The sequence below is a fragment of the Pelobates fuscus genome, chromosome 10, assembly GCF_036172605.1.
Source record: "Pelobates fuscus isolate aPelFus1 chromosome 10, aPelFus1.pri, whole genome shotgun sequence".
In the NCBI taxonomy this organism is placed as follows: domain Eukaryota; kingdom Metazoa; phylum Chordata; class Amphibia; order Anura; family Pelobatidae; genus Pelobates; species Pelobates fuscus.
The window spans coordinates 141,535,286-141,556,951 of record NC_086326.1 but is presented as its reverse complement, the minus strand read 5'-3'; the positions used below and the strand labels follow the sequence as shown (position 1 = coordinate 141,556,951).

At 41.9% G+C, this 21,666-nt stretch overlaps 1 protein-coding gene across 1 annotated transcript; it reads right to left on the bottom strand.

The window, feature by feature from the left end:
- Positions 1-481: 481 nt before the first annotated feature.
- LOC134574579 (gastrula zinc finger protein XlCGF26.1-like) lies at positions 482-20,228 on the bottom strand. The gene is made up of 2 exons (XM_063433706.1): positions 20,151-20,228; positions 482-2,749 (listed from the first exon to the last, which is right to left on the bottom strand). The coding sequence occupies exon 2, from the start codon at positions 2,658-2,660 to the stop codon at positions 1,425-1,427; it is 1,236 nt and encodes a 411-aa protein (XP_063289776.1). The 5' UTR covers positions 2,661-2,749; positions 20,151-20,228; the 3' UTR covers positions 482-1,424.
- Positions 20,229-21,666: the final 1,438 nt, after the last annotated feature.

Below are 21,666 nucleotides of genomic sequence, written 5' to 3'. Positions count from 1 at the left end.
GCCTGGAGAGGACTAATGGCTAGCCTCTTGCCTTCTGACTATGGCCCTGATGTGTATGGCCCTTTAAGAACAGTCTGGGGACATATTGAGACTTTGGTGTACAATGCCCATTTAAGACTGTCCCCAGTCCCCTAAAATACTTTATTAGTGCCTTTTCACACTTTGTTCAGTAAATGGGGCTTACACAGAAGTGGAATCATGCGGCTAATTTACCTCCCAGGCTGTGAGGTTGCTGTAGGTAAATTGCCGACTGCTGGGTGGCCGCCGTTCGTACAAACAAACACGTGGCGGTGGCCATCTTTATTCAGTCGAACGCGGTCAGCGGTGTGTGCCCCTGAATCTATGGAACTGAAATCGGCTACATATTTGATCGAACACCGCTGACCCTTTCCTTCTCCTCCACTCAGTTTTCCGCCGCTGCGCCCAAGTCCTGTTCGGCGATTTGAACACAGCGAGACTAAGCTATTTGTACGAACGGTGCCCCGTTCGTGCATGTGAATAGGACTTAGTCATTTTTCTGATGGAAATTGACCGACCGCGCAGCCCAAAACTATGGAACTGTTTTGGGCAGGAAAATGTGCTTGCGGTCGGTCACAAAGGACTTCCGACTAACTTTTTAACCCCTGGAGGGAATTTCCTGAATTTTGAGTATGTTTGTATTTGAAGTATGCTGAGTAATATATATGTGCTTTTTTATGGAGATTGGATGTATACTTTTAAAGTTATAGTAAAAAGTATATTTTTCCTGCCTGTGATAATTACATTAACCCATTGTGTACAGTAATTATATCATAGACAGAGGGGAGGATTTTGTGGAAATGAATGGGAGTGTTTTACTGCATAGTACGTGTTTTATTGGTTGTTCTTCAAACCCCTGTGGGTGGTACTTTGTGTGTAAAAACTTGCATAAAAGAAAGCCCTTTGCTGCCATTAAAAATAACTACTTGACCGTTTCTTGAAGCCTTGGCTTATGCTTGGGGGATGGGATAACTATACTCTGGGGATTGCTATATTCACACTATACTCCCCAAGGTAAGCATTTTTATGAGCTGTTCTTGTTCCTGCTACGCTCTCTGGAGGAAGAGAGGCCTTCCCACTGGAAGCTGGATCCTGGCCTTAGATCCAGGGTGGGTGAAAGACGGCGAGACCCCAGCGCAGCTGCATTGCTGGAAATGGGGTCTGCAGTGCTGATGGTGTCGGTTGGAGTCCTCAGCAAGCGCTAGGAGCATCCATTGGCGGAGGTACTCGGTCGGAGTGCCAGCGGACCGTCACAACTCCCATATTAAAATTTATTTAAAAATTGCTAAAAAAAAAAAAAAACTCTTACAATTCTAAATGTTTTTTCAGCTTACAAATATTTTTGTCTAGTTACTACTGTCTTAACCATTTTCCACATTCAGACCATGTCAAAGGACAGGATTCTCTCATATATGACTTATTTCATGTCGAGTTAGCTCTCCCTTAGTGATAAAACATTTCCCACATTCAGAGCATGCAAATGGTTTGTCTCCTCTGTGAATTCTTTCATGTCTAGATAGCGAGCCTTTTTCTGGAAATTGCTTCCAACATATGCAACAGGCAAATGGCTTTTCTCCGGTGTGAATTCTATCATGTCGAATTAGTAGACCTTTTTGAACAAAACATCTTCCACATTTGAAACAAGCAAAAGGTTTTTCCCCTGTATGAGTTCTTTCATGTCGCGTTAGTTGATTCTTTTGGAAAAAAGATTTCTCACACTCAGAACATGCAAATGGTTTTTCTCCAGTGTGAATCCTTTCATGTCTAGTCAATGCACTCTTTTCAGTAAACTGTTTCATACATTTACAACATACAAATGGCTTCTCTCCAGAGTGAATTCTATCATGTCTAATTAGCAATACTTTTTGGATAAATCGCTTCCCACATTTCAAACAAGCAAATGGTTTTTCCCCTGTATGAGTTTTTTCATGTCGCTTTAGTTTTTCCTTTTGTGTAAACCGTTTCTCACATTCAGAACACGCAAATGGTTTATCTCCTGTGTGAATCCTTGTGTGTCTATTTAGTTCTCCCTTTGTAGTAAAACATTTCCCACATTTAGAACATGAGAATGGCTTCTCACCTGTGTGAATTCTTTCATGTCTGGTTAGTTCCCCCTTTGTTGTAAAACTTTTCCCACATTCAGAACATGGAAATGGTTTCTCTCCTGTATGAATTCTTGCATGATTTGCAAGATGGCCCTTTTGGCTGAAACATTTCCCACACTCTGCACATTCAAACAGTTTTTCTCCAGTGTGACTTTTCTCATGGAGAGTTAATTCGCCTCTTGTAGTAAAATGTTTCCCACAATCATAGCATGGAAATGGTTTCTCTCCTGTGTGAACTCTTTCATGATTTGCTAGTTGTCCCTTTTGGGTGAAAGATTTCCCACATTGAGAGCAGGAAAAAGGTTTCTCTCCTGTGTGAACTCTTTGATGGTTAGCTAGATGTCCCTTTTGGGTGAAACATTTCCCACATTGAGAACATGGAAATGGTTTCTCTCCTGTGTGAATTCTCTCATGGGTAGTAAGTTGTCCTTTTTGTGTGAAACATTTCCCACATTCAGAACATGTAAATGTTTTTTTTGCTTGATTTAAAACAACTTTTTTCTCGGCGACATTTTTAAGGCACCTTCTGTGTGGCATTTTACAGGTGTCCAGTAACCACAGTTTGAAAACTTTCCTTCATTTTGCAGCCATAATTCCCAAATACTTCTTCAGATGATTCAGAATTTCTGCCAATGTAATTAACAGTAAGTTAGGATATATTAAAATATAACTACATCAAACAGAAGGAAATATAAAATTAAGAGCTAGACCATAACGAATAAAGAAGTCAAACTAAATTTGACATCCTACAAGGAACACTCTATTGAAAAGTATACTTTAACAATTTAGTAATATAGAACTGTTGTCTGCAGACTTTGTAATTCCTCCGCTCTTTTAGGACACAGACATTCTGTCTGTGCCAGGAAATACACCACATCGTCTCATTAAGTAGTATCTGAGCCATAGCGCTGCTCATGCAAGTGTGATTGCTGCAGCTCTCAAATGCTTCTCAAAGAGCTCTAGTACAGCGAGCGCCCTAGGAAGGGAAGGTGTGCATTAGCACAGTGTGCCTGCTGCTTCTTAAACAGAATAAATTGCTGATTGTGTGACAGCTGGGAAGGGGTTTTGCTAATTGTCTATTGAAATCAAAGCTGAAGTGGTTTATGCAGTTGGAGTTTTTCTTAAACATTACACAGTGTATTCTGTCATCATGCCAGTCTGGTCTCTAGAGAACTTATGCTAGCAAACAGATTGTTCTTAAAACTCTTTATGGGAACATATTTAATTAAAGAGGAAATGCTTATACACACACACCATTTTTAGCAGCACATTTATTTGAAAGATAGGGTGTATAGCTAGTACACAAACATATGATAAAACAGCAATTTTTTTTTTTTTTTTAATTCTTTATTTTTGCATGTGCATATAGGTTACAGACAAGCTTGCAGGGCCCCGACAGCAGCTGCAGGCATATTCATAGCATTTCAATGAGTGGCATTTCGATACAGCACATTTTTATTTTTTTACATGAAACAGCGAGATTTGCTACAGGTAAGACATGCATATGACATTTCTAGGTATTTCTAGGTTTAGTGATATATTTAGCGGATAATCATTCTATTGTCAAGCTAGGACAGCAACATTACTATGTTATTATTAAAATTAGGTAGTCGCTATGAAGCAATGTTAGATTAGAGTAGCCATGCTGGTGAACAATAAGGTTAGCATTAAGTGAAAAACAGACATCAGTTCAGACATTTATAACTAAGAGAGAGCTGGGCTAGGACGTTTATACTAAAAAAGTAAAGTAAAGTGTTGCAATACTACGATAACTTTTGAACCGCTGGTTTGGTACCGGCAGGCTGGGTTTTGACTGCAAGTCCTTTAGGGGACATGGGTACCTTACTCGAGTGTATGTAGCACGATCAGCCAATACCTCGGCTTGGTAGAGCCATGTCTTCCCTGGGATTTCTCCTGATCGCCTGGTGGCATCTTTGTGGCAATGCTTGGTGTGGGTTGCGCCTAGCGTCTCGCTTGTTCTCGGCCTCCCTGGAAGGTAGCATCAATGCGCCCCGGGTTTGTAGTTTCCGGATCCAATTCCTCCTGTGTGGAGCTGAGCCCTGCTGGCCCGAGGTTGTCGGGGACGCTGTGTGTGGGGCAAGTTGTGCAGGTTGGCTGGTCCCTCTCTGGGTTGTGTAAGCGCGGGTGCTTGCGCGCGAGGTTTCCCGCCCTTGCGGTCGTCGTTGTGCGCTTGGTCGGGTGGCCGCCCTGAGGGCTTGTTGTGGAAGTCCGTAATGGCGGCGGCGGCGGGTCTCCGGACGGAGCCAAGAGGCCACCATTCGAGCCGCTTGACGGTAGGTCAGCCCCTTGTCACATAGGAGTTTGTGGAAGCCTGAGCATAGTTGGTCTAGTGCTTCCAGTTGGCGAGCGTGTGTCTGGCTGCTAGTGTTCCCGCTCTTTGGCCTGTGTTGGGCGGCCATCTTGGGTGTGCCCTTGCAGGCGGAGGCCTCTGCTGGCTGCGAAGCTGCAGTCATTTATTGTCGTGTCGGTCCGCTTGGTTAGTGGATACCGGGATAACCCCCACCGGTCCGGGGGGGGGGGGGGGGGGAGAGTGAGAGATCAGGAGCGCCTCTGAGGGGATCTGGTGTCGAAGAGAGCGGCCACCTCTCCCCGGCCCCAACTCCTGTAGGCCGCAGGTTGCTTCTCGGGTTCTGGGCCCCGACAGGCTCCAGGAAGGTATCTATCAAGTCTGTGGTGCACCCCCAATGTGGGTAGCGCACCTCAGTGTGTCTTTGGGCTGAGTAGCCTCCGATATGGTCAATTATTCTACCCGCCCGGCAGGAGCTCCTTCCCTGCACGTCTGTTCAGCTTGGCGGTCAGACTCCGCCCCCGATAAAACAGCAATTTTGTGTATAAACTGCTCATCACAAAAAATATAAATGATAAGTTATGCAAATATATGCAATTATTCATTTAAAAAAAGTTTGCCCCATTCATTTTGATAGAAATGTTGGGGGAATGAAAAGCTTTGGTCAATGTACAGCAAGTAATGTTTTAATGACATTTCTAATTAGGTATTTAAGAGGAACATAGCAACCCATAAACTGATAAAAAGCAGATGAGAGAACTCATTAACCGCTCCCTCTCCTTGACTGTAATAATGGTAAGAAGCGGTTATAGGTTTAAATATGTTACAGGTGATTTCCAATGTTTAATTTGGTGATGTAAATACCAGAAAAGTGTCAATCTGGTTTCAAGATTAATTGCTCAGCAAACAATTATGTGAAAATTCTTACAGAAAAATAGTGATCATTTTTATTTCCTAAATATGGGTTTATATGGATTTACGGCAAACCTATAAGGGAGCAGAACAACCATAATATTCAAGGATTTATTTTAAACAATAATATCATTAGAAGTAATCAACAAAGTTTTATGAAAGTGTGATTTGGACAAAATTGGAATACTAGGCAGGCATGTGGCAGAAAAAAAATAGATACAGGGAAATGTAAAAAGTCATGCATTTAGTAATAAGGAACCCAGATGCCACTTCTACCCCGAGCGCTAGGACTCTGGTACTTGAGTCGCTAATCCCTCAGCAAAGCAGGATACATTGCAGAGCTACTCTGGGTATTACAGGATATTCTCACTAAAAAGCTATTCTCCTATGAGTGATTGCACTATAGCAGAAAGTAGATCGTTACAACAAAGAAAGAGACAAGCAAGGTTGTTCTTGATGTAAAAGTGAACTAGTTTATTGTATGAGCACACAGCTTTTCCTACATTTACAGGCATGACACACTTGTTTGCATAATACAGGGAGAAGCATGCAGGTATATTAACCCCTTCAGGACGGAGTCAATAGTGCACGTTCTGATCAAAACAAACCGTAAACAAAAACTGGAATTTGCGCTATATGTCTGTTCACCCGTAGTTCCCCTCTTTCAAATTATATGCACCCACACTTATTATATATCATTTTGTTCAGGAGAAACAGGGCTTTAATTTATCATTAACTATTCATATATGGAACATAATTTATTATGAATAAAATGTAAAAAAATGAGAAAATAAGATTTTTTTTTTAAATTTGTATTTCCGTCTGACATTTTAGCTGTGATTGTCATAATACTGTTAGGTTTTACTGCAAAAAATGCACATATTTGTAATCAGCGATGTGTCATGAGTACAACAGTACCCCCATTAACAGGTTTTTATGTTGTTTTGGAAAGTTACAGAGTCAAATATAGAACATTCCATTTTCAAATTGAAATTTTCCAGATTAGTAATGTTACCTTTGAGACGGTGTGGTAGCCAGGAATGAAAATTACCCCCATAATGGCATGCATTTGAAAAAGTAGACAAGCCAAGGTATTGAAAGTGGGGTATGTTTAGTCTTTTTTTAGTAGCCACTTAGTCACAAACACTGGCCAAAGTTCATATTTGTTTTTGTGTGAAAAAAGCAAAAAACAAATATTTGCCCAGTGTTTGTGACCAAGTGGCTACTAAAAATGACTGGACATACCCCACTTGCAATACCTCGGGTTGTCTACTTTTGCAAATGGTATGCCATCATGGGGGTAATTCTCATTCCTGGGCTACCATACACTCTCAAAGGCAACATAACCAATCTGGCAAATTTCAATGTGGAAAAAAATGAAATGCAAGCCTTATATGTGACTCTCTAACTTTCCAAAACACCATAAAACCTGTACATGGGGGGTACTGTTATTCTCGGGGACTTCACTAAACACAAATATTAGTGTTTTAAAACAGTAAAACATATTACAACAATAATATAGACCATAAAAGTGCCGTTCGCTTGTAAAAAATGTGAAAAACGTCACTTTTACTTAAAATATCATCGTTGTAATACAATTTACCAGTTTGAAACACTAATATTTGAGTTCAGCGAAGTCTCCCGAGTAAAACAGTATCCCCTATGTACAGGTTTTCTGGTGTCTTGGAGAGTTACAGGGTCAAATATAGTGCTTGCGAATTAAATTATCTGCACTTTCTCCCTGTGTTGTCAGGCATGTCAATCAAATTTTAATCAATCAAATCACATAATTACGTTAAAAGATTATTTAAATAAACACGTAGACTTTTAATATATATGCATTTATAGGTATTTAAATTCTACGTGTATACTAATGTAATCTTTTATGTAAATATATATATATATATATATATATATATTTGCGGTTATTTGTATTTTATATATAGATAGATATAGATAGAATGTCATTCTGAATGTATTTTGTTACCGATATATATATATATATATATTAATAACAAAATACAGTTAGAATCATATTATGTATACTTATGCAGTGTAGTTTAACCAACTATTAATCTATATAAAAATTGTGCAGTAGATTCCACATGCCAACCAACTGTTAAATGTCTGTTTGTATGCTTGTCAAAGCTGTTGGGGCATGACGAGCCCACTTGTTATATTTTCATGCACGCTAAAAATAAAGAATTAAAAAAAAAAAAAAATACAGTTAGAATGAAATTACATATGCATATATAATTCATATTAAATTTTGTTTCAATATTTTATTTATTATTTTAATTCTACGTATTTATATATACATATATATATATGTAACGTCATTCTAAGTGTATTTTAATATTAATATATATATACACTTATATTAATATTAAAATACACTTAGAATGACGTTACATATATATAATATGTATATATAATATATACATATTATATATATAAAAAATATTTTAAATTTATTTTTACACATGTTTAATATTTTTTTTTATTACTTCCCACCAGCAGGGGGACTGTCTGATATTTCAAACAGTCCCCCTGCTGGCAGATCCACAGCCAGCTATAGGGGGCCATGTGATCGCTCTTTGAGAGCGATCACATGGCCCCCGGGGGCCTCATTTGCCAGAGGGGGGCTGCCTGGGCTGTCAGGCAGCCCCCCAGAAGAGGATCGCGGCGGAGGTGAGTACACCTCTCCAACAGGGGCTTAAAGCCGTTACGACGTACCATGCCGCCGCAACGGCTTTAAAGCCCATTTAATGCGGGACGGCATGGAACGTCGTAATGGCGTTAAGGGGTTAATTACAGTGGGGAATGGTCAAAGCCAGCTCTTGCAATACAATGGTCTCCTTGACATGCTTACTGTAACCATCCACTAGTCAAGATGTGACACTGTTGAATCAGTCCCACTTCTAAAAACATCTTACAATGGCTTGCTAGGGAAATTTAATAATCCCCTCAGACTGCATGGCATCTACCTGAGGCAAAGAGTAACTGAACACATTACACATGAACTAGCATAGCTGTAACATTCCCCTCTTATAATCCTACATTTTACAGTAAAGTAGAACTCGCATCTACAATGTAACACTGTCCTGAGAGAATTATATATCTGTCCTGCTTCTGCGAGCCAGGGTAGTGGCATTATGAACTACATACACTCTAGTTCTTCACCTGCGCGTATTTCATCACTAGCAATGGTAGCAAAATGACGCTGTGAGTTTTTAAATGGAGAAAGGAAACAGGGCAAATAGGCCATTTGTCACAATAATGTATACTGTCTCCCCTATACCACTGTGTACTTCTTTAAAAAACAAGAAAATATATGCCCCCCTGAATAACTTAAAGGAACACTGTATGCACCATAATCACTTTAAATGGTAGGGAAAGCAGGCAGTGATTGTCTGAAAGCGTCATCTCTCAGAGAGGGTCGAGGTGTACATCACAATCTACAACTTTAGTTCCATTGTATTCCAACTGGGACAGGGTACAAGACGGTCGATTCACCACTATCCACGCTACTCTAACAAAACAACTGCTGGGTTCCTTGCATCTAGGACATCCGGTAGGAGGTAAAGAGCTCAGGAAAGCAAATTTTGCTGGCAACCAAGTATTATTCCTTTCCAACCCCACGCTAGCAATCCCTAGACTTTACATTATTCAAGAGCACTTAAAAAAGTAAGCCTCTCGATTCAAAGTAAATACAGGTAATTTCCAAAGCTAGGAGAGGATGAAGGGGATAGGAAAAGCACCACCAGAATGGGAGCTGCTGAGGAAGTGCCCTTTAACATGAAATATGTCCATCCCCTTTTCTGCTGTAATTGGACACGCTTTTATTTTCAATTACTGGATGTACTTTGTGAATGAAGATCTACAGCCAAGGTGATGTTGAGATCCAGACTTTTCACATCATGAGGTAGATTACTGCCAAAAGAAGAAATTATCCACCACTTAAACGTAGAGCTGCATTTGGATGGATATGAACTGGGCCATTGTCTTAAACAGGACGCATCCTATTCCTTGCCCGTTTTACTACTGCAGTGGAAGCAGTTATGAACCCCAGAACGTTCACGACTTTCCTGATATATTAGAGTCTTACTTTTAAAATTCCCAAGATTTCTGGTTTGATTCTCACTTGTTTCTCTACTGGGAGACGGATCCTAATCTCCAATGAATAGTCAGAGTCCTGATAAGGCAATCCTTTTTTGACAGAATAAGCTGAATTTTTCGAAATTCAAAAGCCAGCCGTGAAGGAAATTAATTGTGGTTGGTTAATCAATAGAGGGATCTCTCCTTGGTTATTATATGTGGTTAGTTACCCATTGTTTTAAAGGACCACTATAGTGCCAGGAAAACACTTGTTTTCCTGGCACTATAGTGCCCTGAGGGTGCCCCCACCCTAAGGGCCCCCTCCCGCCGGGCTCTAGGGGGTGGAAGGGGTTAAATTTACCTCTTTCTCCAGCGCCGGGCGGGGGACTCTCCTCCTCCTCGGCTGAATGTGCATCACGAGCCACGCGCGGATTCAGCCAGTCCATAGGAAAATATTCACAATGCTTTCCTATGGACACTGGCATCTTCTCACTGTGAAAATTTTCACAGTGAGAAGCGCCTCTAGCGACTGTCAATGAGACAGCCACTAGAGGCTGGATTAACCCTTTCTCTGAAACTGCTATGTTTATAGAAAAAAAAGGGTTAAACCTAGCTGGACCTGGCACCCAGACCACTTCATTAAGGTGAAGTGGTCTGGGTTCCTATAGTGGTCCTTTATTATCTACAGAAGAGGTGCTCAACCCATGTCCCATGGGTCACAAGTGTAACTCCACAAACATATATGTAGCTGAGTAGACGTATTAACAGACAAACAATGGATAAGGGAAGTAAACCTCTACCATAAAGCGCCTAATGAAATTGGCGCTTACTGGTATAGGGAGACTTGCCCAGTACCTAATGGAGACTCCAGCGGTCTCCAGGGGCCTAACCCCAGGTTATAAGTAGAAAAAAATGAAAAACACAGAGAGAATCAGCTGCAAAATGCTGATGTATCTAGCTGCATAAATCTGGAGGAAATGAGGTAGTCCCACAGAAAAATATATAAATAATAATACTTAGACAATGAAAGAATGTGTTATTCTCCTTGTGACAATAAAATTAAACTAGAAAAGCTACAATTTATGGGGAAATTGTGTGAAGTGTTCTTGCCTCCACCAGTAGTCTACAACTGGAGTGGGCGGAGTAACTGTTATTATTTATTTATATAGCACATTTAATTGCAACGTTGTTGCCCAAAGTGCTTCACAGTTACATTAAAACATACAGTTATAAAAACATTAGCAGGTGCAAAAGGCCCTGTCTATGACATCACTTGCTGCTGCAGCCTGGCACAGGTCACCGTATTTTTGCGGTTGCCATCTTCAAACGGTCGTATTTTAAAAACTATAAATCCTACAGTGAAGAGCTTTATATTGTGAGAATCACAAGACCCAGACCTACATTTTGATGTATGTCTCTGAGATATTAAGAATGAAGGCACAGTCGCAGTTTAGAAATTGCCCTTCAAATGTGAGCTTTGCAGAGTGGAGTTTCAATGAATGTCAATGGGTGGCGTGAGTTGTAAACAAATGGTCATATTGTGAAAACTATAAGGACTATGGCTTAGCCGTGGACATTTCTAGTGGCAGCAGGGTAGCTGAACGTTTTGATATAAGATTTGTGTAGGTGGGCCTTAAAATGAGGGAGTGGTGGCAGTTTAGAAATCATGTCCTGATATTTCAGCTTTTGCCAGCTCCCACTCTAGCTTTGCCATTCATTCCTATGGGACAAATTTCGCCACAAGAACGACGATATTCCGAGAACCATTCGGCGAAACGTTCCACAAAGTAATAGCAATCCGATTGGGAACAATCTGCACGTTTTGGTATATTTTTGTCTATGTAGTGTAAAAACTGTGGGGGGAGTTAGGGTGGCAAATTTGGCTGTAATAAGAATAACTAGAAAAGCTACAATTTCTGGGGAAATTGTGTGAAGTGTTCTTGCCTCCACCAGTAGTCTACAACTGGAGTGGGCGGAGTAACTTATCATTTATATAGCACATTTAATTGCAATGTTGTTGCACAGTTACATTAAACCATACATTTATAAAAACATTAGCAGGTGTAGAAAAGGCTTTGTCTATGACATCACTTGCTGCTGCATCCTGGCACAGGTCAGAGTATTTTGCCGGTTGCCATCTTCAAACGGTCGTATTTTAAAAACTATAAATCCTACAGTGAAGAGCTTTATATTGTGAGAATCACAAGACCCGGACCTACATTTTGATGTATAGTATGTCTCTGAGATATTAACAATGAAGGCACAGTCGCAGTTTAGAAATTGCCCTTCAAATGTGAGCTTTGCAGAGTGGAGTTTCAATGAATGTCAATGGACTGCGTGAGTTGCAAACAAATGGTCATATTGTGAAAACTATCAAGACTATGGCTTAGCTGTGGACATTTTTAGTGGCAGCAGGGATAGCTGAACGTTTTGATATAAGATTTGTGTAGGTGGGCCTGAAAATGAGGGAGTGGTGGCAGTTTAGAAATCCTGTCCTGATTTTTCAGCTTTTGCCAGCTCCCACTCTAGCTTTGCCATTCATTCCTATGGGACAAATTTCGCTACAAGAACGACGATATTCCGAGAACCATTCGGCGAAACGTTCCACAAAGTAATAGCAATCCGATCGGGAACAATCTGCACGTTTTGGTATATTTTTGTCTATGTAGCGTTAAAACTGTGGGAGGAGTTAGGGTGGCAAATGTGGCTATAATAAGAATAAGAATAATATATATGTGAGATAACATTAAGTGGTCTTGCTATGCAAGAACACTTAACTAGAAAAGGTACAATTTCTGGGGAAATTGTGTGAAGTGTTCTTGCCTCCACCATTAGTCTACAAATGGAGTGGGCGGAGTAACTGTTATCATTTATATAGCACATTTAATTGCAATGTTGTTGCACAGTTACATTAAACCATACAGTTATAAAAACATTAGCAGGTGTAAAAGGCTTTGTCTATGACATCACTTGCTGCTGCAGCCTTGCACAGGTCAGAGTATTTTTGCGGTTGCCATCTTCAAACGGTTGTATCTTTAAAACTATAAATCCTACAGTGAAGAGCTTTATACTGTGAGAATCACAAGACCCAGACCTACATTTTGATGTATAGTATGTCTCTGAGATATTAACAATGAAGGCACAGTCGCAGTTTAGAAAGTGCCCTTCAAATGTGAGCTTTGCAGAGTGGAGTTTCAATGAATGTCAATGGACTGCGTGAGTTGCAAACAAATGGTCATATTGTGAAAACTATAAGGACTATGGCTTAGCTGTGGACATTTTTAGTGGCAGCAGGGATAGCTGAACGTTTTGATATAAGATTTGTGTAGGTGGGCCTGAAAATGAGGGAGTGGTGGCAGTTTAGAAATCATGTCCTGATTTTTCAGCTTTTGCCAGCTCCCACTCTAGCTTTGCCATTCATTCCTATGGGACAAATTGCGCCACAAGAACAACGATATTCCGTGAACCATTTGGCGAAACGTTCCACAAAGTAATAGCAATCCGATCGGGAACAATCTGCACGTTTTGGTAAATTTTCGTCTATGTAGTGTAAAAACTGTGGGAGGAGTTAGGGTGGCAAATTTGGCTATAATAAGAATAATAATAACTAGAAAAGCTACAATTTCTGGGGAAATTGTGAAGTGTTCTTGCCTCCACCAGTAGTCTACAACTGGAGTGGGCGGAGTAACTGTTATTATTTATTTATATAGCACATTTAATTGCAATGTTGTTGCCCAAAGTGCTTCACAGCTACATTAAAACATACAGTTATAAAAACATTAGCAGGTGCAAAAGGCCCTGTCTATGACATCACTTGCTGCTGCAGCCTGGCACAGGTCAGAGTATTTTTGCGGTTGCCATCTTCAAACGGTCGTATTTTAAAAACTATAAATCCTACAGTGAAGAGCTTTATATTGTGAGAATCACAAGACCCAGATCTACATTTTGATGTATAGTATGTCTCTGAGATATTAACAATGAAGGCACAGTCACAGTTTAGAAATTGCCCTTCAAATGTGAGCTTTGCAGAGTGGAGTTTCAATGAATGTCAATGGACTGCATGAGTTGCAAACAAATGGTTATATTGTGAAAACTATAAGGACTATGGCTTAGCTGTGGACATTTTTAGTGACAGCAGGGACAGCTGAACGTTTTGATATAAGATTTGTGTAGGTGGGCCTGAAAATGAAGGTGTGGTGGCAGTTTAGAAATCATGTCCTGATTTTTCAGCTTTTGCCAGCTCCCACTCTAGCTTTGCCATTCATTCCTATGGGACAAATTTCGCCAGAAGAACGACGATATTCCGAGAACCATTCGCCGAAACGTTCCACAAAGTAATAGCAATCCGATCGGGAACAATCTGCACGTTTTGGTAAATTTTTGTCTATGTAGTGTAAAAACTGTGGGAGGAGTTAGGGTGGCAAATTTGGCTATAATAATAATAATAATAATAATAATAATAATAACTAGAAAAGCTACAATTTCTGGGGAAATTGTGTGAAGTGTTCTTGCCTCCATCAGTAGTCTACAACTAGAGTGGGCGGAGTAACTGTTATTATTTATTTATATAGCACATTTAATTGCAATGTTGTTGCCCAAAGTGCTTCACAGTTACATTAAAACATACAGTTATAAAAAATTAGCAGGTGTAAAAGGCTTTGTCTATGACATCACTTGCTGCTGCAGCCTTGCACAGGTCAGAGTATTTTGGCGGTTGCCATCTTCAAACGGTCGTATTTTAAAAACTATAAATCCTACAGTGAAGAGCTTTATATTGTGAGAATCACAAGACCCAGACCTACAATTTGATGTATAGTATGTCTCTGAGATATTAACAATGAAGGCACAGTCGCAGTTTAGAAATTGCCCTTCAAATGTGAGCTTTGCAGAGTGGAGTTTCAATGAATGTCAATGGAAGGCGTGAGTTGCAAACAAATGGTCATATTGTGAAAACTATCAGGACTATGGCTTAGCCCTGGACATTTCTAGTGGCAGCAGGGATAGCTGAACGTTTTGATATAAGATTTGTGTAGGTGGGCCTGAAAATGAGGGAGTGGTGGCAGTTTAGAAATCATGTCCTGATTTTTCAGCTTTTGCCAGCTCCCACTCTAGCTTTGCCATTCATTCCTATGGGACAAATTTCGCCAGAAGAACGACGATATTCCGTGAACCATTCGGCGAAACGTTCCACAAAGTAATAGCAATCCGATCGGAAACAATCTGCACGTTTTGGTATATTTTTGTCTATGTAGTGTAAAAACTGTGGGAGGAGTTAGGGTGGCAAATTTGGCTATAATAAGAATAATAAGAATAATAATAATAATATATATGTGAGATAACATTAAGTGGTCTTGCTATGCAAGAACACTTAATAATAATATATGTGAGATAACATTAAGTGGTCTTGCTATGCAAGAACACTTAATAATAATAATAATAATATATATGTGAGATAACATTAAGTGGTCTTGCTATGCAAGAACACTTAACTAGAAAAGCTACAATTTCTGGGGAAATTGTGTGGTGTTCTTGCCTCCACCAGTAGTCTACAACTGGAGTGGGCAGAGTAACTATTTATTTATATAGCACATTTAATTGCAACGTTGTTGCCCAAAGTGCTTCACAGTTACATTAAAACATACAGTTATAAAAACATTAGCAGGTGCAAAAGGCCCTGTCTATGACATCACTTGCTGCTGCAGCCTGGCACAGGTCAGAGTATTTTGGCGGTTGCCATCTTCAAACGGTCGTAGTTTAACCCCTTAAGGACACATGACATGTGTGACACGTCATGATTCCCTTTTATTCCAGAAGTTTGGTCCTTAAGGGGTTAAAAACTATACATCCTACAGCGAAGAGCTTTATATTGTGAGAATCACAAGACCCAGACCTACATTTTGATGTATAGTATGTCTCTAAGATATAAACAATGAAGGCACAGTCGCAGTTTAGAAATTGCCCTTCAAATGTGAGCTTTGCAGAGTGGAGTTTCAATGAATGTCAATGGACTTCGTGAGTTGCAAACAAATGGTCATATTGTGAAAACTATAAGGACTATGGCTGAGCTGTGGACATTTCAAGTTATGCCCGTCCCACTCCCCCCGATAGAGTTAATCAGGCTGTCCCTGCGCGTGAAACGTTTGCCCACATGTTTCAATAAATCTAAGTAGATAGATTTATTTTTTCTCTACCACTAGTGAGCTGGTATATGTAGCGAGTGCATTGTATACCTATTATTACTTTGTTGCTATGTAGACGGCTATATAGTCTGTAAAAGCAAGCTTTCTGATACTTTCTTTCTACAATATGTACTTTTACCATTTGCTCTGTCTATAGATATGCCGTGGGCACTCTAAGCTCCACGATATCTATATCCTCTGATTAGTTTGATATGTATACATTTCTGATACTACTATATTAGCCCATATATTTATATTTTTTTCGGGGACTCCTTTCAAAGGTATTCAGTATCTATATTATCTAGAGGATCTATTTAGTGGTAGTTTATTGGGATTATATCCCTATATCATTTTCCTTTTCTTCCTTATCCAGATAGAGTTATTAATACCAGAGAACACTTAGAGCACAATCTATTAAAGCTCATTTTTGGTGCTCAATTCGGTTTATATATACTCATACCTAACACTAGGGAGATTGGATATATGTTGCCAATCTATTTTTTAATGTTATTGTCACAAGGAGAATAAAACATTCTTTCATTGTCTAAGTATTATTATTTATATATTTTTCTGTGGGACACCTCATTTCCTCCAGATTTATGCAGCTAGATCCATCTGCTTTTTGCAGCTGATTCTCTCTGTGTTTTTCATTTTTTTTAGACGTATTAGCAGCAATATCTCCGCTGCTAGACGTGATCAGCATTCCAATACAGTGTAGCGTGCAAATTCCAATCCTATTCTCCCAACAACTAGACGAAACACAGTTTTGGGAGTCAACTGATATAATTGAGCCACAGCTGGATTTTATGCAATTCCCCATGCAAGGGGTTTCTATAATTACATTCCAGGGGTTTCCTGCTGGTGGACCTTGTGGAAGACAGGGAACAAAAACATATTTCCCATGAACCTATTCTGTACTTGGAAGATAATTGAGCAAAAACAATTCTTTAATTAGATTATCTCCCAAGTACAGAAAATTACACAATATTTTAAAACATCATAACTCCTTAAAGGGACACTATAGTCACCCAGACCACTTCAATACTAGGGAGCTGACGTCGGACGGGGAGGAGAGGTTACCAGCACCGAGTGAGCCCGGCGCTGGATAAAGGTAAACTGCTGAAGGGGTTTTAGCCCCTTCAGCGCCACAGGAGGGGGACCCTAAGGGTGGGGGCACCCTCAGGGCCCTATAGTGTCAGGAAAACCGCTTTGCTTTCCTGACACTATAGTGATCCTTTAACCTCTTAAGGACACATGACAAGTGACATGTCATGATTCCCTTTTATTCCAGAAGTTTGGTCCTTAAGGGGTAAGTATTAATTTTTAACTCCACGAAAGACATCACCGAATAGCAGAGATCTGAGCTCCCAATCTGTTGAAATACCGCTCAGATCTGTTCGGTAGATCAGGAAAGCCGTTAGAGTGAAGTTTTAGACCAGTCAGCCACGAGGTGAAGCCCCAAAACAGTTTCATGCGATTGAAGGCTATGACCGGTCTCCTTTAGGGAGTTCTCACGAACAAACTAACAAATGTAAACGTTCATAAACTAATGTAAACGTTCATTTGAACGGAGGCCACCCATCCAACCATTAAGAACCTTGCTGTTTTCAAGTGTTACAATCCTTAATTGGAGACAAACTACTACACTGGGGGGTTTCCGCGTTCGGTAGTTGGTTCGACTGACAAACGATATGTCCATATTCTGTTTGTGAAGTAGAAATAGTCGAACCAACTCAATCTCTTGTATAAAGAAATGGCTAGTTTTGCCACAATATACTAATAGCATTGTGTAGTAACCGCTCATTAAGCGTCCAAGACAGTATAACTGGAAAACCTCAAATTCTCAACAAGCAGATGCAAAAATCATATTAGTGATGTCACTCACTCAGTTAGGGTGGTGCTTCTTTAAAAGTAAGAAATGGAAGGGGTTTTGTTTTTTTTTAAACTATTTTTTTCAAACTTTTATTCCAGGTTACCTGTCCAATCTGAAGTGAGTAGCCTGTGTACTGTCACTGTAAGGCAGATAAGAGGAAAATCTGGTAGAATAAGCACTCAGTAAAAATAGTAAAACTGTTCTGACCCCAAGCACACAGCCTTGTTAGAAAGTTTCAGACACTCACAGTACAGACACCGACCCATACACACACACACAGTACAGACACCGACACACACACACACACACACAGTACAGACACCGACCCATACACACACTCACACACAGTACAGACACCGACACACACACACACAGTCCCATACACACACTCACACACAGTACAGACACCGACACACACACACAGTACAGACACCGACACACACACACAGTACAGACACCGACACACACACACAGTACAGACACCGACACACACACACAGTACAGACACCGACACACACACACAGTACAGACACCGACACACACACAGTACAGACACCGACACACACACAGTACAGACACCGACACACACACAGTACAGACACTGACCCACACACTCGCAGTACAGACACCGACCCACACACTCGCAGTACAGACACCGACCCATACACAGAGTACAGACACCGACCCATACACACACACACACACACACACACACACACACAGTACAGACACCGACCCACACACACTCACAGTACAGACACCGACCCACACACTCACAGTACAGACACCGACCCACACACTCACAGTACAGACACCGACCCACACACTCACAGTACAGACACCGACCCACACACTCACAGTACAGACACCGACCCACACACTCACAGTACAGACACTGACCCACACACTCACAGTACAGACACCGACCCACACACTCACAGTACAGACACCGACCCACACACTCACAGTACAGACACCGCCCCACACACTCACAGTACAGACACCGCCCCACACACTCACAGTACAGACACCGACCCACACACTCACAGTACAGACACCGACCCATACACACACTCACAGTACAGACACCGACCCATACACACACTCACAGTACAGACACCGACCCATACACACACTCACAGTACAGACACCGACCCATACACACACTCACAGTACAGACACCGACCCATACACACACTCACAGTACAGACACCGACCCATACACACACTCACAGTACAGACACCGACCCATACACACACTCACAGTACAGACACCGACCCCCACACACACACACTCACAGTACAGACACCGACCCCCACACACACACACTCACTGTACACACACACTCACAGTACAGACACTCACAGTACAGACACCGACCCATACACACACACAGTACAGACACCGACCCACACACACACAGTACAGACACCGACCCACACACACACAGTACAGACACCGACCCACACAGTACAGACACCGACCCACACAGTACAGACACCGACCCACACAGTACAGACACCGACCCACACAGTACAGACACCGACCCACACAGTACAGACACCGACCCACACAGTACAGACACCGACCCACACAGTACAGACACCGACCCACACAGTACAGACACCGACCCACACAGTACAGACACCGACCCACACAGTACAGACACCGACCCACACAGTACAGACACCGACCCACACAGTACAGACACCGACCCACACACTCACAGTACAGACACCGACCCACACACTCACAGTACAGACACCGACCCACACACTCACAGTACAGACACCGACCCACACACTCACAGTACAGACACCGACCCACACACTCACAGTACAGACACCGACCCACACACACACAGTACAGACACCGACCCACACACACACAGTACAGACACCGACCCACACAGTACAGACACCGACCCACACAGTACAGACACCGACCCACACACTCACTCACAGTACACACACAAAATACAGACACCGACCCACACACTCACAGTACAGACACCGACCCATACACACACTCACAGTACAGACACCGACCCATACACACACTCACAGTACAGACACCGACCCCCCCACACACACACAGTACAGACACCGACCCCCCCCCCACACACTCACTGTACACACACACACAGTACAGACACCGACCCACACACACACTCACTGTACACACACACACACTCACAGTACAGACACTCACTGTACACACACACACACACAGTACAGACACTCACTGTACACACACACACAGTACAGACACTCACTGTACACACACACACAGTACAGACACTCACTGTACACACACACACACACAGTACAGACACTCACTGTACACACACACACACAGTACAGACACCGACCCACACACTCACTGTACACACACTCACCGTGTATACACACACACTCACAGTACAGACACACTCACAGTACACACACCGACCACTGCAGAGCATTCCATTTCTCTATCCATGCTGCGGATGATTTCACCCTCCATGAATGCAGAGCCTCTCATTTCATTCCATTAGACCCTGAATTGCCCTCACCCCTCATCCTGCCTGCAGACTATCTCCCCGGGGGGGGGGGGGGGGGGGGTATTACGTCACTCAGCAGTGATTGTGCCCGGGGTAGTTATCACTAGGACTCACCTCCCCCCAGTGACCCCGGGCGGTATCCGCACCTCCAGGATCTGACACAAACACCGGATACTGACTTATCAGATTCAATTCTTCAGTCGCACAAAAACTTCGTCACAGGAGGCGGGGCCAACAGACTGCACTTTATTGGCTGCTGTGATCCACGCGTGTAGCAGTCGGAGCGCATGCGTAATGACGTCACCCACAAGCAGTTTGCCCGCATCCAGTATGGCCGCCAAAGCAGCATGACGTTTCACATAGGCGTTCCATAGTGAGGGAATACTGACTGTGATGGTACTCTGCCATGTGTGTGGTAGGGGAATGCCAGGACTGTCACTCTGTGAGCTATACTTCCATAGAAATGAGTGAAACTTGCATCCACCTATCCTTTCCCAACCCAGCACCCCAAACAATGAGCAAACCATAACCACTTCAAACCCAGCACCCCAAACAATGAGCAAACCATAACCACTAATAACCCAGCACCCCAAACAATGAGCAAACCATAACCACTTCAAACCCAGCACCCCAAACAATGGGCAAACCATAACCACTTCAAACCCAGCACCCCAAACAATGGGCAAACCATAACCACTTCTAACCCAGCACCCCAAACAATGAGCAAACCATAACCACTTCTAACCCAGCACCCCAAACAATGAGCAAACCATAACCACTTCTAACCCAGCACCCCAAACAATGAGCAAACCATAACCACTTCAAACCCAGCACCCCAAACAATGAGCAAACCATAACCACTTCTAACCCAGCACCCCAAACATTGAGCAAACCATAACCACTTCAAACCCAGCACCCCAAACAATGCGCAAACCATAACCACTTCTAACCCAGCACCCCAAACAATGAGCAAACCATAACCACTTCAAACCCAGCACCCCTAACAATGAGCAAACCATAACCACTTCTAACCCAGCACCCCAAACAATGAGCAAACCATAGAAACAAGAACTTTTAAGGGATAGGTTGCGCTCTTATAATCATCATCCAGTGCAGCCTAGAACAACTTAACGTGTAATGTCACTCCATACACTAAATAAAAACGTGCAAAAAAATAAAAAGTGTTCAAGCGCACACAATGATTAGATATTATTTACCTTTTTATAAAATGTATAGATCCAATTGGATGTAGTCAAAATAGAGGTCTCTACATAAAATAAATAAACATAAAAACCATAGTGTAATCTGTATTTAACCCCTTAAGGACTGAGCCAAATGTACTGATACCGGAGAAACTGACGGAAGCCAAGCACAGAGAGATGGACACAGGTTTCTTCAGGAAGGAAGAGATTCTTTATTGGATCACCGATCGGGACTCAGAGGGACTAGCGTCACCAAAATGCAGCAAAATCTGAGCCCCGGACAATAGTGCAGGCTCCTTATATAGGCATATAACTCCTCCCATATTAAGCTCCACCCGCACATTCTCTTAACCAATCAACACAAATAAGAATTAACTTCCTGTTTGACCGCATGGCTTGTCCAGCACAATGGAGGAGGGGGAATACTA